This window comes from Podarcis erhardii (genome assembly GCF_964252035.2).
Source record: "Podarcis erhardii genome assembly, chromosome: 10".
NCBI classification, from domain to species: Eukaryota; Metazoa; Chordata; class Lepidosauria; order Squamata; family Lacertidae; genus Podarcis; species Podarcis erhardii.
The window spans coordinates 50451643-50468821 of record NC_138500.1 but is presented as its reverse complement, the minus strand read 5'-3'; the positions used below and the strand labels follow the sequence as shown (position 1 = coordinate 50468821).

The window sequence follows — 17179 nt, the reverse complement described above, 5'->3', positions numbered from 1 at the left end:
ACAATTGGCAGTGTCACTGCCATCAGAGCCACCCCCACTGATCTTACCCAAGGCAGGTCAATGTAGGAGCAGGTGTTCCTTCAGATACTTGGGAGCCAAGTTGTATGTGAGTTTTACATGTCAATGTTAACAACTTAATCTGAGCTTGGTAGCGAATTGGCAACCAGTGCAGATCTTTTAAGAGCAGAGTAATATGCGTCAGATTTCAGGGAGATGTGTTTTTGGTGGGGCTTGTCCTAATTCTGTAAGAAAGGAATGAAAACATAGATATCCGTGTCAAGAAACTGACAACCATCTTGGACTCCATTCTCTTTAAGTATTTCTGACCATGGGATCATTTCTGACCCTTAAGCTTTTGAAATCAGCTTTCTTAAAGTACATGTTTGACTACACTCAGTTTTTCCTTGCCTGTGTCTAATGAAACCCAAGAGGACATAATCACTTCCTCCCAAGGTTATCCTGTACATTCGCTTCATCGATCAGTTTCTCCCTGTTGGTGAGTCCCAGGTCCAAGAGAGATTACTCCCTTGTTGCTTCTTCCATCTTATGGGAAATGAAATTGTCAGTTGAGGAAATTGAGGAATTTGTTGGACCTACTACTGCTGCTACTCCTCCCTTTCTGTTTGATCTGTTCCATTTGAGCAGGTTGTACCTCTCAGTTTCTACATTCCAGCCATCCCATCAGGTTTCAGTAATGCCTATTAGGCCATATTTACCATCCTGTATTTAGAGCTCAAGTTCTTCTTGCTTGTTTCACATACTCTGTGTATTCTTGTAGAGACAACTGAAACCATGAGTCATTCCTCCGCACACTGCTGCCTCTGTACCCCTCCATAGGGAGTCACCTGCCAGTATGTTTAGCGGGAGAAGGTGTAGCAGATCCAAACCATAACTAAAAAAAAATTATAGTGCAGGCTGTGGCATTTAAAGATCTACTGTTGGTCGAAAGAGCAAAGATAATTAAACATTTTCTGGTGAATGCAGCAATCAAGAGGAAACAGGAGGTCCTGTTGGGATATTGATTATTTGGGAATTAAGGAAATGCCACTGATAATGAGATACCTTAATATGGCAGTTGGAATTTGATGTTCTTTGTTTTCATTCTAGTGCTCTTTAAAAGTAGGCTGTTTGTGGTTAGCCAATGTCTCTTCCCTCTCCCAGCCTCGATAAACTAATGGGGATATTTTTTTGTGAAGGGCATAATTTAATTGGAGAATGAGCACATGAATAGGGATTGTAGAATGGTTTTTTTTCTTCCAGCTCAGAATTAATAAGTTCTATTTATTAGATTTCCTAGACAAATCAGTCTATTTGAATTCATGTCACATCGTTTGAGTTGCAAGAGCCTGCTTTATCTCAGCTCTGTGCCATTTTTTAGGAGAATCATAAAGCACATCAACTCGGCATGAGAAAATCCCTTTGGGTGGGCTTTGCTAGGCCCATCTGTTGTTAAATCAATGCTGGGTTTTGAGCTCAGTTCTCAAACTTTGGAACTTTCTAAGCTTTCTGTGTTGCTTGCAGACACGCTGTGATTTCCCTGTCCAAATCTAGATGAATATATACAACACCTGAAAATATTTCAGGTGATGTGAATTACTGATCAAACAGGTTCTTTGGAAATGATGCACTCTGTATATGAAGTGGCTGTTTGTTATTCAGTCCATTTGGTGCAAAATGAATGCCGTAGCTATGAAATCTGCTGAGGCCATGCATAGATCACAGAAGCTGGCAACAAGAAATGGGTATTTTTTCAGTCGATTAAAATAAAAACAGGAACAAAACATGACAGCAACAAAATTTACCCATGATTCTTCCATTCCCCCCTCCCTTTCTCCAAGGGAGAAGTTCACGACACACATGGACCAGCCAATAGGCTTTACATCATGCCTTCTCTGAAGTATTTTGTTGTCATAGAAGAACAGTCAAATGGAAATGGCATCTCTCTCTCTCTTTAAAAAAACTTTGAAAAAAAGCATTTGGGAGGACATCCCTGCCTGTTACCCAGTATTCTGGCACTGCCAGGAATGTGTCCTCCAATTGTGCAGCAATAACTCACTGGAGGAATTGGAAATGATTCTGTGCTTGTAGTTGGCAGGACATCTAAATAATTGGTGGCACTTGGAAGATGAAGTGGCCTGGAACTGGCTAGTTAAAGGTTTCCAGCAGTCATTCAGCAGAGGTCTATGAAAAGCCAGAAGTTGCTTGTGATGTATTTTTCAGATCATTGGCATAAGATTAGCATGCAGAACACAAAGAGAGCACTTCTAATAGATCTAGGGAGCTAGCATGGTTCCCTTCAGATGATGCTGAGTTGCAGCTTCCATCATCCCTGTCCATGGTGGCTGGAACGAATGGCGGTTGGAGTCCTACAACATCTGAAGGGCATCACATGGACTTTATCCTGCATTAGAACATTCCTGTCCAGGATAAATACAGAATTCCCAGCAAACTCAGATTTTAAGTCACATTTCAGAAGCTATTTTAGAGTTTGTTTTGGTCCAGACTTTGGATTTTCTGGAATCCTGACTGAGAGCCAGTGTGGTGTAGTGGTTAAGAGCGGTACATTCGTAATCTGGTGAACCAGGTTCGCTTCCCCGCTCCTCCACATGCAGCTGCTGGGTGACCTTGGGCTAGTCACACTTCTCTGAAGTCTCTCAGCCTCACTCACCTCACAGAGTGTTTGTTGTGGGGGAGGAAGGGAAAGGAGATTGTTAGCCGCTTTGAGACTCCTTCAGGTAGTGATAAAGCGGGATATCAAATCCAAACTCTTCTTCTTCTTCTTCTGAATTTGAAATGGCTCCTGACCCCTGGTGTGGGGCAATGATATTAGGCCCTCACACCAGATACTCAAAGACATGATTTGGCCCCAAACCCAGATCAACAATGTCAAAGGACATTCATCTCTCAACTTCATTTTCTGAGTAATATTTAGAAATGTGTCTTTTTAGTATTTACACTCCCCTCCTCCCACCAAACACCCTTTGTCACTTGAAATTTTACCTTTAGACACCCTTTCCTGTTGTACTTCAGAATCTCTAAGAATTGTCTTGGTTTCAGCAGCTTTCTTTCGATCCTTCCAGACCATATGAGATCCACCCATTTCTTATGGGTTTGGTTTTGGTTTTATGGGACAAGGGTTATTTTGCTTTTGTTTTACCTTTAGCACACAGGCTGAGTATAATTAGTTTGTGAAAGGAATGCCAAATTTGCATTTTCAGCTACCAGGCATTCTGTAAAAATCAGGTTGATAAATGTGATACCTGATTGGCTGTGAGTGTGTGACCAGATAAATGTGAATTGCCTGTAATGTGCTGGTGGGGGGGACGATGTCTGAAGCCCGTTTCATTCTATTCAAGTTGTCATTCTTGTTAGATTGGCTCCATTAATGGACATCAAATCAATGTGTTCAGAACAAAATCTATCACCTCAACCATGTGGTCTATAAACAAGAAAAAATATATTGAAATCCCTGAGCATGACATATGTTAATTGTGCATGGTGGAGCCAGTGTATCACAGAATGGAACACCTCTTTTAACTAAATGTCCCCTTAATCCTCAAATTGGACTCTGAAGTGAGGGAGCCACAAGACTGGAGAAGGTCAGTGCCAATTACTCTCCAACATTGCTCATCAGGTCTCTGTCAAGACCAGCACAATGGAAACATCAACAATACCGATGTCTGTGCCCTAATGTACACCATTATTATTTTATGATCCAGTAACACCCCCCCCCATGCTATGACTTCTCCTTAAATCCCTTTGTAGCAAGGAGTTCCAAATGTGTGTTTTAGTCCATGTTAAATATTTTTTGGTCTTGCTTCCATTCTTTCTTCTTTCTGTGTGCATAGAGAGATCTTGCGTTTTTGCATCTGCTTAACTCATCTGGATTTCCCTTGACAGATGGCTCATTGCAAACGCATGTGCTTTCTTTCCTAGGCAGCAGTTTATGTAAATACACAGCATAGCCTAGTTTCCATGGTACCCTGGGAGATTTGTAGGACTTAGAAGTGAGTTTGGTTATCCACTCTCCTTGTTAAAATAGATTCAGGGGCTAGACTAGTTCCTTTATTTAAAAAAAGTCCATTTATTATCCAGCCATGCTGGATGCATAGTTTGGATCTATAAAGGTCCAGGTAATTCAGATTCAAATATATAAACACTTGCAATATTGAGCAAGGGGATGTTATTTCAGTCTCTTTAATGAGCATCTCCATGATTTCGGCCAAGATCTCACCAAAACCATACGAGAACTTGCAGAGTGCACAAGATCTTGCATGATTTAAGCCGAGAGCTCGCCTTAAATCAGCAGCAGTGCCAGAATCGCTTCTCTGCCAGTGCAGATGTGGCAGTGGGTGGTACATGTGGCAGTGGCAGGACCAGTTATGGCGGTGCTGGTGCTGGTGGCAGCAGCAACAGGGCAGAGTGGCACTTTCCATTTTGCTTCAAGCGGCAAAGTGGGATGAACCATCCAGGAAAATACATTGCATGTAGAAAGTCCCAGGTTAAAACCCTGGCATTGTCAGAGTCCATGCTGAGGAGGGCTGCACTGAGAAGGAATGGTGGGAACCTCCCCCTCCCCCATATCCATATCCATATCCTGAATCTTCCCAGGAGCAGGAAGACGGTATAGATTTGGAAAAGCGGTTTGCAGAGGGACATAGTTCAGAAGGCAGAAGCTGGGAAATACTGGATGGGGAACAGCTAGGAGATGAAACAGTGGGGAGAAGAGGGATAACAAATTCACTGTCTCTGGAAAGCATTGCTCCACTCTCCTCAAGGTCAAGAAGAGCTAAGAAAGTGGCAGAACAGAAAGCACACAAAGCACAGAGGGTACATACTCAGATCACAAGACGTAGAAGTGATGTAGATTAATAGGGATGTAAGGGGGCAGGATCCTTAATTGGAAGCACTGCCATTCGTAGGAGATGAGTCCTTTGTTCTCTCGCTGTGATTATTAAAATTTTCTAACTGGTAAGAAGACTCCTTTTCCTTTATTCTGCTTATCTACTGCCACAAGGAAGGAAGTCAATTCCCTGAAGCCTGACAGGCATGTACAGTTAAGAAAGAATCTTGTAGCAGTCGATGGGAAAGGTATTTGCTCCCTGAGACTGTGGGCTGCAGATCCAAGTCCAAGATAGTCAAAACCACACCCTCCAGAAGTTGTTGGATTCCAGTTTCCAGCAGCCCCAGCCAGCACGGCCAATCATCAGGAATGATGGAGACATTAGCTACCCCTGAAAGAGAAAACAGGGGGCTTGGTGGATGAGTAATCTAAGCTGGTATAAGACAGCTTCTGAGTTTCCCTTATGGTATAAAGATTGACAATACACTTACAGTCATTCCAGCTGAAACAGATATGCTGGAGATCAATATGTACCATGCTAGAAAATGCCCGCAGATTTAGAAATAAAGGTCAGCAAAGGAAACCCAGTGTTTTAAGCAACCAAGTTGTCTCTGCCAGACTCTGAAAGAATCTCGCTGCTGGTTGTCATCAGAATAGGGAGGCTAGCAAAGGCGGAGGATGCATGTCTGGACTGACTGCAGGCACTCCAGACACAGAGATGCCTCGGGGACCCTGTGGGCAAAAATAGAAAGGTCAGAGGTCAAAGCGAAGCAATCCAAGCAGAGCGGTTGTTCCAGAAGGTCTCTGAGGGATTCCTGTTTTGTTCATCTGTGTACAGTATGTGTGTCTGCAAACATGCTCGCAAGGCACTCAATAGCAGCAAAGTGCTTTCTGGAGATACAGACAGAAGCATTTGATGCTCCTTGCGATGGCTGTAACTGAGATGAGAGAGCTCAACAAACAGCAGCATTTTGAAACGTTAGCTACTGGAAATTCACACAGACAAAGAGCTGATCCTTAATTTGCTCTTTTTGCTCCATTCCCGGAATGGGAAACAGAAGGCCTGAATGGCTTTGACACCCGGAAAAAATTCCTCCTGAAATGCAGCCACACAGGGTTTATGCTGACCAGGTAGGAGGAGAGAACCCTCATAAGATAGAAGTGATAGATCCATGGAAGCCGGCTATTATTAGGAGAGATGGATGGCTCGTTGTAGGACAGAGGGATAAAGGCAGAGCAATTTGTGTGTTCACATGTTCCGGCAATTCCCAGGACATCTGACCAGTGAGCATCCAGACAGCAGTTCACATAAATACAGCAGTTTGGAGCCCCTGAGGGGCAGCTAATTGAACACATTTATGAGGAGGTCGTTTCCTTCGTAGCTGGAGATCAGGCACTGTGATTGTGTGGTTGCCACCTTTGGGGAGTAAAGAGGGAGTTTTTGTGGTGACATAGTAAGCAACAAAGAAGCTCTTTGCTTCATCTGCGAAGGCTGCCCTGCTGAAGAACACAATAACTTTAAGGCGGGCAAGAGCAGTCAGAGCAGATTTGATCAGGAAACTGTAACACTAAGCTTTGACATTACTGTCCAATTTGTAACTTCAGAGAAGACAAATACAGGGTTCTTAAAATTTCTTCTCTAACCTTTTCCCCTGCACCTTAAAGATATGTCTCATGTTCCTGTCAGGACTCTCCTCACCTGGTGGAATGATGAGATGAGCAGAGCCATGGACACAATTGTTCCTTCTTCCCCTTCATGGTTGCTATGCAGCATGTAGGTCACATCGGCAGTCTAATGACCTATATGCAATGTAATGGGAGTGTCAGTGACTAGTGCTGGTGGGGCAAATCTCAGTCTGAACCTGACCAAACGTGGTGAAGCCACATTATCACCAAGGGCATAGGAAGGGGGGCGGTGGGGGCGGACTGCCCTGGGTGTCATCCCTGAGGGAGGTGACAAAATCTCCCCAGACACAATTGCTGCCACACCAGATGGCACCCCTGGTGCGAGCACGGCCACGCTGGATGGCACCTCCCGGCATGATCACTGCTGCGCCGGATCGCACCCCCCAGCACAAATGCTGCCATGCCGGATTGTGCCCCCCAGTGCGACCACCGCCATGCTGGATGGCACCCCCAGCACAATCGTCGGCACACCAGATCACCCTCCCAGCATGAACACCGCCGTGCCGGATCACACCCCCTGGGCGCAATCACCCCGTCCCCTGGGCAGATCACCCCGCCCCGGGTGCGCGGCATGTGCGACACTCTAGGAGCTGGAGCGGCTAGCTCGGCCATTGATTATCTCACCTACCATGTGGCACTGGTGGTGAGGAATCTTTCCCCACAGTCCTTCTTGGTAGTTCCACCATGCTCAGAACTTGAGGGTGGTGGCCCAGGAGAAAGCATTTCTGTGGCAGCTCTTAAACTGTGGCACTCCTTCCACAAACAGGTGTGCTTGGCACCTTTATTATAGCGTTTCTGCTGTATATTGAAGATGCACCTCTTTGCAATAACCCATTGATATATATTGTAGGACCCATCCCCCCCTCTCTTGCATAATTTCATTAATCTAGATTTTTAAAATAGATTTTCAAGACCCATCCTCTGCTCTTGATCATAATATCTTGTAAACAATTTTTAATATTGTATTTTTAAATTGCCGTAGCCTTCCCAGGATCTGATCATTAAGGGCAGGAAAGAGTTGTTGTTGTTGTTGTTGTTGTTGTTACCTATTAAGAAGGAAGCATTAGATACAACAGTAGTGTTAGGCAAGCATGACATAGACCAGTTGCTACAAATCTCTAGCCTTGAATGCTTGACTACTGGAATTTTCTGCTGCATAAATGCCATGAGGCCTTTGCCTTCTGCCCTCCTTGAAGTGAGTTGCATAGAATCTAGCATTCACCACTGTAGCAGCAGCACTAATTCTGAACAAATGAGTGATCACTCCTAATGACACTTTAGTAACCTGCAAGATGGTCCGTTAGATGTGGCCTTTATTTTTCTGCAAGGATTTTTGTGTCCCGAAACAGCTGCTCTTTAGGTTTATTGATCTACACTGCATCTCCTAGTATTTTAAACCCACAGGTCACCTACAGATGAATTCAATTTGTTGTACTTTTGGGTTTCCGTTCCCAAATGATTTATTATAAAGCAAGGCATTATTCTGAAACAGTAAAACTTTTTCAGTCACCAATCTGATTCTACTGCGTGTTTAATTCAAACCTCATTGTACAAATTAACTGAAAATGCTCTCTTCATATTCTTCTGAGTGACTTTGCCTGTACCTTTTGCTGTCCAGGTAAAGATGGACTCATCATATGCTTTCCTTATTTTTCTTTCTGCTACAGGCAAGTGGTTTAACTATGGAATCATATTCCTTGTTTTGATCTTGGATCTGAACATGTGGAAGAATCAGATATTTTACAAGCCCCATGAATATGGTCAATATATTGGTCCTGGGCAGAAGATTTACACAGTAGAAGACTCAGAAAGCCTGAAGGACCTGAACAGAACCAAACTGTCTTGGGAATGGAGGTCAAACAACACTAACCCTTTGACCAACAGGACCTACGCCGAAGGTGACATGTTTCTGCATAGCCGGTACATTGGTGCGAGCCTAGATGTCAAATGTCTGGCCTTCATTCCATGTCTACTGGCTTTCGCACTATTTGGCTTCTTCATCTGGTTCTTTGGGCGATTTCAGAAAACCGACCAAGGCATGGAAAATCTTGACAAATCGTACACACGCATGAAAAGGAAATCGCCGTCCGATGTGGCGATGACGCGAGAGAACACCCAGGTTTTAGCAGAGGAGCCCTTAAGCTGCGAAGATCCACATTTTATATCCATCAAGTCAGACTTGAGCGAAATCGTCTTTAATTCTTCCCTTCTGACATCAGAAAACCTTAGCGCACATTTAAATGAACAGCCAAGCCCCCTGCAACCGATAAGAGAGCCTCCCGTACCTAGGAATAACTCTTTAACCTAATAACATATCTTTTGGAAAGAGCGAAACAAGCAATTGTGGTCAGATTTCATTGTTAACTTTTTTGTAAAGTGACAGTTTACGTAGTCTAAAGAACAAGAGATACAACCTATACCCCAACGGTGCTCAACATGCTTTTTTTATGGCTTTGTTTTCTACTTGTATTATAATGACTTGTGCCTATTGTATTATATCAAACATTCCTTTATAGATTGCTTCTTTCAAAAGTGCAATAGTGTACTAGATGACAACCTGCAGGTTTAAAATGCTGCTTTGGTGGTGCCTTGAAACTTTAAATGGTCCTTCTAACTCCAGCATGTGGAAGAGAGCTGAAGTTGTCCTTTGCAACTATTTTGAAAGGGCACTTTGGTTTCTAGAACTTGGCCAGAGAATGTGTCGTCCACTAGCTGAACATGGTAAGTCTTACTCCAGAACATCCGCCCCTTCTAAGACTTGGATGATAGTAGACTCTGTGGAGCAGCAAAGGAATCCCTCTGTTTGCAGACTGGTGTGGGAAACCGTTGAGAATCTGCTACATCCTACAGACCATCCAATGTGGTTAGCCCTTCAGATAATATGAACTACAATTCCATTCCTCCCTTGCCACTGGCATGCTGACTACGGGTGATGGGAATTGGAGTCTACAACATCTGGAGGGTAGTGTATTATACATGGTCTACCCACAATTTGGAACCTCACTTGATGAGTGTTGTCAACAACACAGGCCTGATGTCAACGGTCAATGTATTTGTGAAAAGGTTCCTCATAAGCAATGGCAATGAAAGCCCGGCTTTTATTTACGGATGCATAGAGCCAATGACTTCGACAGCTGGACTTCAAAGAAGCATGTTGATTCCCTTTTAATTTTGCTGGCTAGCTTCCAGAGACAAACGCCGATTCATAACATCAGACTGATAATGTAGCATGGGTCACTGCTTAGGGACATGTGACTTTCTCCACAAGTAATTGCAGTTAGGTGATAATACCTAATTACCTTTTCCATAATTAGAGATGAATTGCCACTCGATTAAAAATCCTGCTCTTCTCCTTTAGGAGCAAAAAGGTTAAAATGCAGTGTTGGTGGGACAAGTCAGGATCTTTGCCGAAACCAAAGCGATGCCAAAGAACCAATATTGGGAATGCACTTAAAGCTAGCAGGGTGCAGCATTTGCAGTGCTGATGAACTCTGATGTAAACATGCACTGGGGCAGGCATGGGCAGAAAGCAACTCAGCATCTGCTGGTAGATCTCAGGGTGATTTGCAGTAGATCGGCAAGAGTTCATCTTTCTCAAAAAGACTTTCCACCTCCTAAAATCAGGTTGCTGAAACATAAAAAGCTTGGGGAAGTGGGGAACCAGGGATTGACTGATGTTTGAAAGGACTGTGAAAGCTATTCCGGTCCTGAACACAAATCCTTGGGCTGAACAGGTGCTTAATATTAAGTATACAGAAGCCCAACCCTCATCCCCTGGAGCCATCGTTTTGCATCCAGCTCTGGTTGGTGGATCTCAAAGTCCAAGCAGAAAACAAAATAGATCCATCAAGCCTGATATCTGGCTGCCCCTGCATTTGGGTCTACCAGCAGGCAACTTGGGCAATGCCACCAAGGGAATAGACTTTGTTGGCTGCTTGTGGTACGAGGACTGAATGCATGAAATAGAATAGCAAATTCTGTGTTGTTTTGTTACTCTGAGGAATTAACACTGTGTCCGCTAATAAAAAAGAAAACTGAGAAACAAAATCAAGGTGTAATTGTGTTTATTTTCTCTTTTGCCTTGTTAGATAATAAATAAACAAATTCCTAGTTATTTTGCTTTTTTCCCCTCCAAGGAGCTCAAGGGAGTTCTACTTGGCTCTCTCCCTCCACATTTAATCACTCACAACAACCCTGTGAAGTAGGCTAGACTGAGAGGCAGTGACCAACTCAAGATCACCCAGTGAGCTTCCTGCCCAAATGGGAATTTGAACCTGGGTCCTAGTCCGACATACTTCTTCTTTGGTGATCACTCGTAGCTGAGTAAGATTGTCTTCCATAAACATGGTTTTAACAATGAGTCCGTAAGTGATTGTGGAGGCCAATTCTGGATCCACACATCCTTCCACAGTGGGGACATTGGTTTCCGGGTGGGAGTTGATCATGGTGTGGATTTGCCAAGTGTGCCTTCCTCTTAGCACGTTTCTCCCTTGCATCCTGAGTTAAGTGTCTTCCAAGCCTTTGGTAAAGGCTGTTCTCCAATTGGCGTGCTCGCAGGCCAGTGTTTCCCAATTGTTTTTTAAAAATTGCCTTGAGACAGTCTTTAAAAATCTTTTGTTGACCACCAGCATGACACTTTCCATTTTTAAGTTTGGAATAGAGTAGTTGCTTTGGAAGATGATCATCAGGCATCTGCACAACATGTCCAGTCCAACGAAGTTGATGTTGAAGAATCATCGCTTTGACACTGGTGATCTTTGCTTCTTCCAGTACACTAGCATTAGTTTGCCTGTCTTCCAAGTGATGTGTAAAATTTTTTGGAGACACCATTGATGGAATCTTTTGAGGAGCTGGAGATGGTGTTTATAAGTGGTCCATGTTTCACAAGCATACAGTAAGGTTGGTAGTACAATAGCTTTGTAAACAAGCATTTTTGTTTCGCTGTGAATGTCCCGGTCCTCAAATACTCTGCACTTCAGTCGGGAGAAAGCTGCACTCGCAGAGCTCAGGCGATGCTGGATTCTGACACACGAACCACTACACCACACTGGCCCTCATTAGGTTGATCTGGTTGGTCAGTTGCCTTTTTCCAAATGGGCTTCTGTATCCCGATCCTCCCAAGCACTTAAACTGCCTCAGAAGTAGACCCAAATCCTGCTGTAACAATCCTAGTTTCTCAGCTGTCTCCCGATGCTTGCGCATTTTGTTTTGATGTGCCTGCTTTTCAAATTGGCTGCCTGCTAAAATTAGCATGCATAATTGAACTATGCATTTATTACCCATCTTTTGAGAGCTAAGTTTAATAAACACTCAGCAACTGATCAGCATATGGCTGGAGCCTATCCTTGCCGAAGTATGTGTCTTTTACTTTTCATCTGTACTCTGAAACCCCACAGCACTACGCGAGCTTGAATTTCCGCCATGATGTCCCTGCTGAAAATGATGCATCGGTGCTCCACTTTAACACTTCTTCGCTTGGCACCTATGTGTGGGCATCAGGATGTTGGAAATTCCACAGATTTTATTGGTTCTTGGAAGGGTTTTAAAAAACACAGACATCAGGATCACAGTAATACCAACACCCGCCCCCCTTTGCCTACAGAATATTTAATATTTTATCTGCAGAAACTTTTAATCACCACTGAATTTGTATCCCTTGGAAATTGTAGCTCTCATTAGTGTTTGGTAAGTGGAAACTTGTTCAAGCTGTAGAAAAATAGAATTTACATTTTACAGGGAGCCCACTGCTTGGAAGCTTATTAAAATGCAAAGACTTTGATTTTGCTGCATAGATGATTAGCTTTGTTTAGTTTTTCAGCTAAATTTTATTTTGGAGTGCATTTGGACGAGAGGCACACAAATGGCTGATTGGGTTTGCCAGCACTCATCCTTCTGTGCTGAGCACCAAAATATCAAAATCTTGTTTGTGTGTGTGGTGTGTGTGTTCCACTTCCTTTGCTTAGTGTATGAGGGAAAATCATTAATTTAATTAAAGTGCAAAGAAAAATGAAAGAGCGCTTTGAGCCTGGCTGCCTCCACAATTACATGACCCTAAGCAATGGTTATTAAGCAACAGGCTCACCGTTAGAATAAATTCTTTCACCTTACATCACACTAATTCTTCCAAAGCCACCATGAATTACCTAAAAGTCTAGCAGTAATCAGAGAGTCTAATAATCCTGAGATTTTATTGGGGTCTGCAAAAGCAAACAAACAGAAACTTCATTATATTGAAGAGGACTCCCAGAAATTACCTACAGCAGCCACCAAGAAGATTTTGGGGCTATTCCAGGTGACCATAGACTGTCTTAGATCTTCCCTTCCAAGGGCAGAGTGAAAGGTCTGAGAAGGGAAGATCTGATCTTAGTGTGCCCTCCCTACCACTGCTGTCAAGGAGCATGCTAGGAGTGGATCAACAGTAAACAGTGATCTAAAGGATCCATAGTCTTCCCATTCATCTGACACCCCCCTGAGACATGGAGAAAGTTAGTGTATTTCATTTCCCTCCCTATGGAAGCAAATGAAAGGGGAAACATGTAAAAAAAAACCTAGAACAAATTTGGGGAGGACACACAGGGGAGAAGTTGAGGATGGAGAAATTGTATTGTGCAAGTAGAAGTCCTTGCAGGAAGAAGACAACTTCATAGTCTACAACCCTATAAGATTCATGTAGGCTTCTGCAATCTGCTCCATTCAGCATGTTGGGGGACAAGTTGAGCAGGCCTTATATGGACAAAGGACTATTCTGGTATGACAATTCATATGGATCCAACTTCACACACACACACAGAGAGAGAGAGAGAGAGAGAGAGAGAGAGAGAGAGAGACGTTTTTGGAACAGAAATGGCCCCATATGCATATTGTATGGATGTCAAGCACATCCGGTGAGGCACTAATGGGAAGGACCGCAGAGGAAGACATGAAGGCCCCATAAATCAATTTGGGTCACGCATTTCATCGGACAGTTAGCAACACAGCATAGACACATTTCTTTCTGTATCATTGCACCTGCTTTAGATTCAGAATAGCATCCTTATAAGCCTTACATAGGGACTTTGATCCACCATTAAAAAACAACAACCTCAGTGTCCAAACTGGAAGTTAGAGAAAGTGTGCTTATAAATCTCTGCCCGGCCTCTGCATTTCACAGTTGCCCATTCATGAGTTGATTTTGCAGTTCCATGGAAAAACACATAGAATGACCTATTAATGGGCTGTGTGGTTCAGGTCTCATCCTTAAGATCATCTCCAGGTTTAAGGGGCCTCTTGCCATGGGGCCCTCTGGAAAACCCTCTCACGTTGGTAGGAGCCTTCTTTCTTCCTCTTTTTACTTTCTCCTGGTTGTAGCATTTGGGTGGGATCAGTGGTAATTTTTAGAGGTCCCTCCCACCAAGACTCACTAACCATGACAACACACTGGCTGTGCAAATGTGTTACGCAACTTTTTAAAAGAAAAACATAACAGATACAATTGAAAACTTGCTATCATACCCGTTTTTCCCAGTGAGGACTACAAATGACTTCACAGCTTGCATACTGCTAGGCTGATGCAGTAGGAGATACCACTTCTCCTTTTTATGGGGAAATCCCTGGGATCCACAGAACAACAACCTGTTCTGTTCATATTCCAAGATAACCCTCCTCTGTTGCTAGCTTTGTGCTGGAGAACCATATAGGAAAGACATCCCTTTTCAGAAAGCTTCTAAACACTCACAGACTCAGGGGGCCTGTTCTGTTCCTCTGAACAGAGAAGGGGGCAGCAAATGAAAGGTCACTTATCAGATTCCTGCAGGCAGCCTCCTCACTTGGCTCTGCTTCATGAGGAGGTTTCTTGGCATCTGAATAGCTTCTCTGCTGCCGACATTCAACCTCCATTTCTTCCCACTTGTCCTTTTAATTTTTACCCCTCTTGAGATCTCGTTGGAACCTGACTTGTCTCCCTGTAATTGTTTGATTTCAGTGTCGTCTATGACAAAACAGCTACTGCTTAAAACGCACTGGAATTGCTCTAATGAGTAAATTGGCACTCTTCAACCCAACCAATGCAGATGATCTTTTTCTTTTTTCCCAATGCCGTTCTGGCCTAAAATTTTACAGAGGCTCTTTCGGAAGCTGAGAACTGGCACTGGGGGACTCCGCAGCCTTCCAGATATCATTGGAGTCCAGTGGGTTTGTTGGTGTAGGTTCTTAACTTCCATCCTTCCCAGTCAGCCTGGCCAATGTCCCAGTCCAGTCTAGACTAGCAGAGGGGAGGATGAAAAAAGGGGGCTTAAATAAATGTCCACCCTCACTGCAGGATTTCCCAGATTTTTCAAAGGGGCTTGTGCAGGTCCAAAGGCTAAAGAACTACAGTGGTACCTTGGTTCTCAAACGCCTTGGTTCTTGACGCTTTTGTTCTCAAACTCCGAAAACCCGGAAGTAAGTGTTCCAGTTTTCAAACATTTTTCAGAAGCCAAACATCCAATGCGGCTGTCGGCTATTGTTTCTGGAGCACCTGCACCAATCAAAAGCTGTGCCTTGGTTTTTGAACATTTCGGAACTCAAATGGACTTCCGGAACGGATTAAGTTTGGCACTTTTGTTTTTGCTATTTATTTTTTGTTTTTGTTTTTGAGGCTTTTTTGATTAATTTGTTTTTGTGACTGTGTGGAACCCAGTTAAGCTAATGATTGATTCATTGATTGTGTGACTGTGGAAGTGGATAAAAGCCCCCCATCCAAACAATGACTATCATCAGTGCAGGTAAGGAAAAAAATTAATTTTTATTTTTATCATCTACAATACTGTCTTATTTATTTTATAGTACAGTACATTGATTATGGCTTTCATTTTATGGATAGATATTAAAATTCATGTTAAATTGCTGTTTTAGGGGTTGTTTTTAAAAGTCTGGAAAGGATTAATCCATTTTGCATGACTTTCTATGGGAAAGCGCACCTTGGTTTTGGAACACTTTGGTTTTGGAACGGACTTCCGGAACGGATTAAGTTTGAGAACCAAGGTACCGCTGTAACTTTGATTTTGTGATACACAGGAAAGGGCTGCCTTGATTGCTAGTAGCAGCTACCCATGATTGGGGCAGCAGCACATCTGAAAAGCAAAACAAAAAAGATTCTGTCTATTCTCAATAAAGCTTTGTTGTCATCTAATCTCTCCACAAACTTTATATCAAACAAATCAGGGTCATTCATCCCTGAACAAATCACCTGGAAATGACCATAGTCAACCTTTTGGCTTAACAAGAATACCTGATAATTCCAGGTCCCTGATCTGAGGATTTGTACATTTTATTTGACAAATGGGCCCACGACTCTTGTCAATCAGATCCAGCCCTTTCCCTTGTTAGAGTGAGAACTGCTCTGGGGGAAAAGGTGCAGATGCAAATTTGGATTTGAATCTACATAGTAATGAGCATGCCAACAACAAAAGCGGGAGGTATTATATGCAATCCCCATTCAGGCTGCCGCGTATGTCCCATCCATCTTACATGGCAATCTGCATCTCCATCAACTCTCTCCTTGGGCCGTTCATCACTCACCGCAACTTTGTTGTGCTCAATCCCAGCTGGACTGGGGATCTTTGTGTTAGGGCTGTATGGCAGGGTTAAATTCAGCAGCATACCTGACAGTAGACTGTGGCATTTCCGCAGAAATGTATATCAGGTAGATTGTCCGTGACACTGGAGTTAATTGCAATTATTGTTTTGCACTGATATGCACCAGTGTGTGTTTATTGCCTTGTATTGTATTTGCATACTGAAGAAGTCATTTATCTCTCCAATTCATAACCCCTGCAATCAATCACCTGGAGTCACTGTTTGGAATTATTCATGAAAGAGTTATCTTTGTTGTTGGAACTAGGCATGCTAGTAACATCCATTAACTTGATGAGTTTGTGGTTGTTGGAGTGGGGGTGGGTGGAATCAATATGAAGGTGGATCCCTAGGGCATAATTTCAGAAATCACTAATCCATATTCAGTCCATGCATAAATTCCTCTTAATCAAAAAGGAATTCTTAAGTTATTGCAACAGTTCTCATTTATGACTGCACACCATGTAATAACTTGAATCAACAAACCTATATGCATTAATTATTTTAAAGGGGATCTGTTTAAACCACAATCCATCACAGATTTTGGTCTGCGTAAATCAATGGAAGCCTAGCTATGTTGAATTAGATCTAGCATACAATCTTCTCAGGCATAAACCCCATTAAGCTCAATGGGACTTAATCTCAGGTGCATCCATAATTGTCTCATTTATCTCAACCAGGATAAAATGCAGAGATAGAGATATGGGCTGCAATTCATGATGACTGATGGAGGTGGGGCTTTATTCATCCTTTGCGCTTGGCTGCGATGTGCATATTTATGAATATGTAGCCTTTGTAAATCATACAAGAAATGTAATTTATTAAAAAATGTTTTGGTGGAGCCATTTCTGAAACCCCTTAGCAAAGCCTATTCATTTGAGCCACATTGCCTATTGCATTAGGGCAGTTGGGAAGCATGACATTCATGTGCGCGCACACTAAGATTTTGTTGAATGTTGACATATGCTGAAAGCTTTGTCAAACTGCACCAACTAGGTACACATTGTGGAAAAACTCATCTGTGCAATTACCACACAAGAGAGGCAGTTCAGCTGAACA

The 17179-nt window shown here is 43.0% G+C and overlaps 1 protein-coding gene across 4 annotated transcripts in view; it reads left to right on the top strand.

Annotated features, from left to right (window-relative positions):
- Positions 1-15354, top strand: part of TMEM117 (transmembrane protein 117) — a 212780-nt gene extending 197426 nt beyond the window's left edge. For 2 of the 4 annotated variants that reach the window (XM_081878003.1, XM_081878004.1), the window contains exon 8: positions 8197-10576. In XM_081878003.1, coding sequence (XP_081734129.1) covers positions 8197-8837 — 641 coding nt within the window. In that variant the 3' untranslated portion in view covers positions 8838-10576. Of the gene's footprint in view, positions 1-1838; positions 1929-8196; positions 10577-14978 lie in introns of those variants that run through there. The other 2 variants (XM_081878005.1, XM_081878006.1) reach the window with 2 other exon arrangements.
- The last annotated feature ends 1825 nt before the right edge of the window (positions 15355-17179 follow it).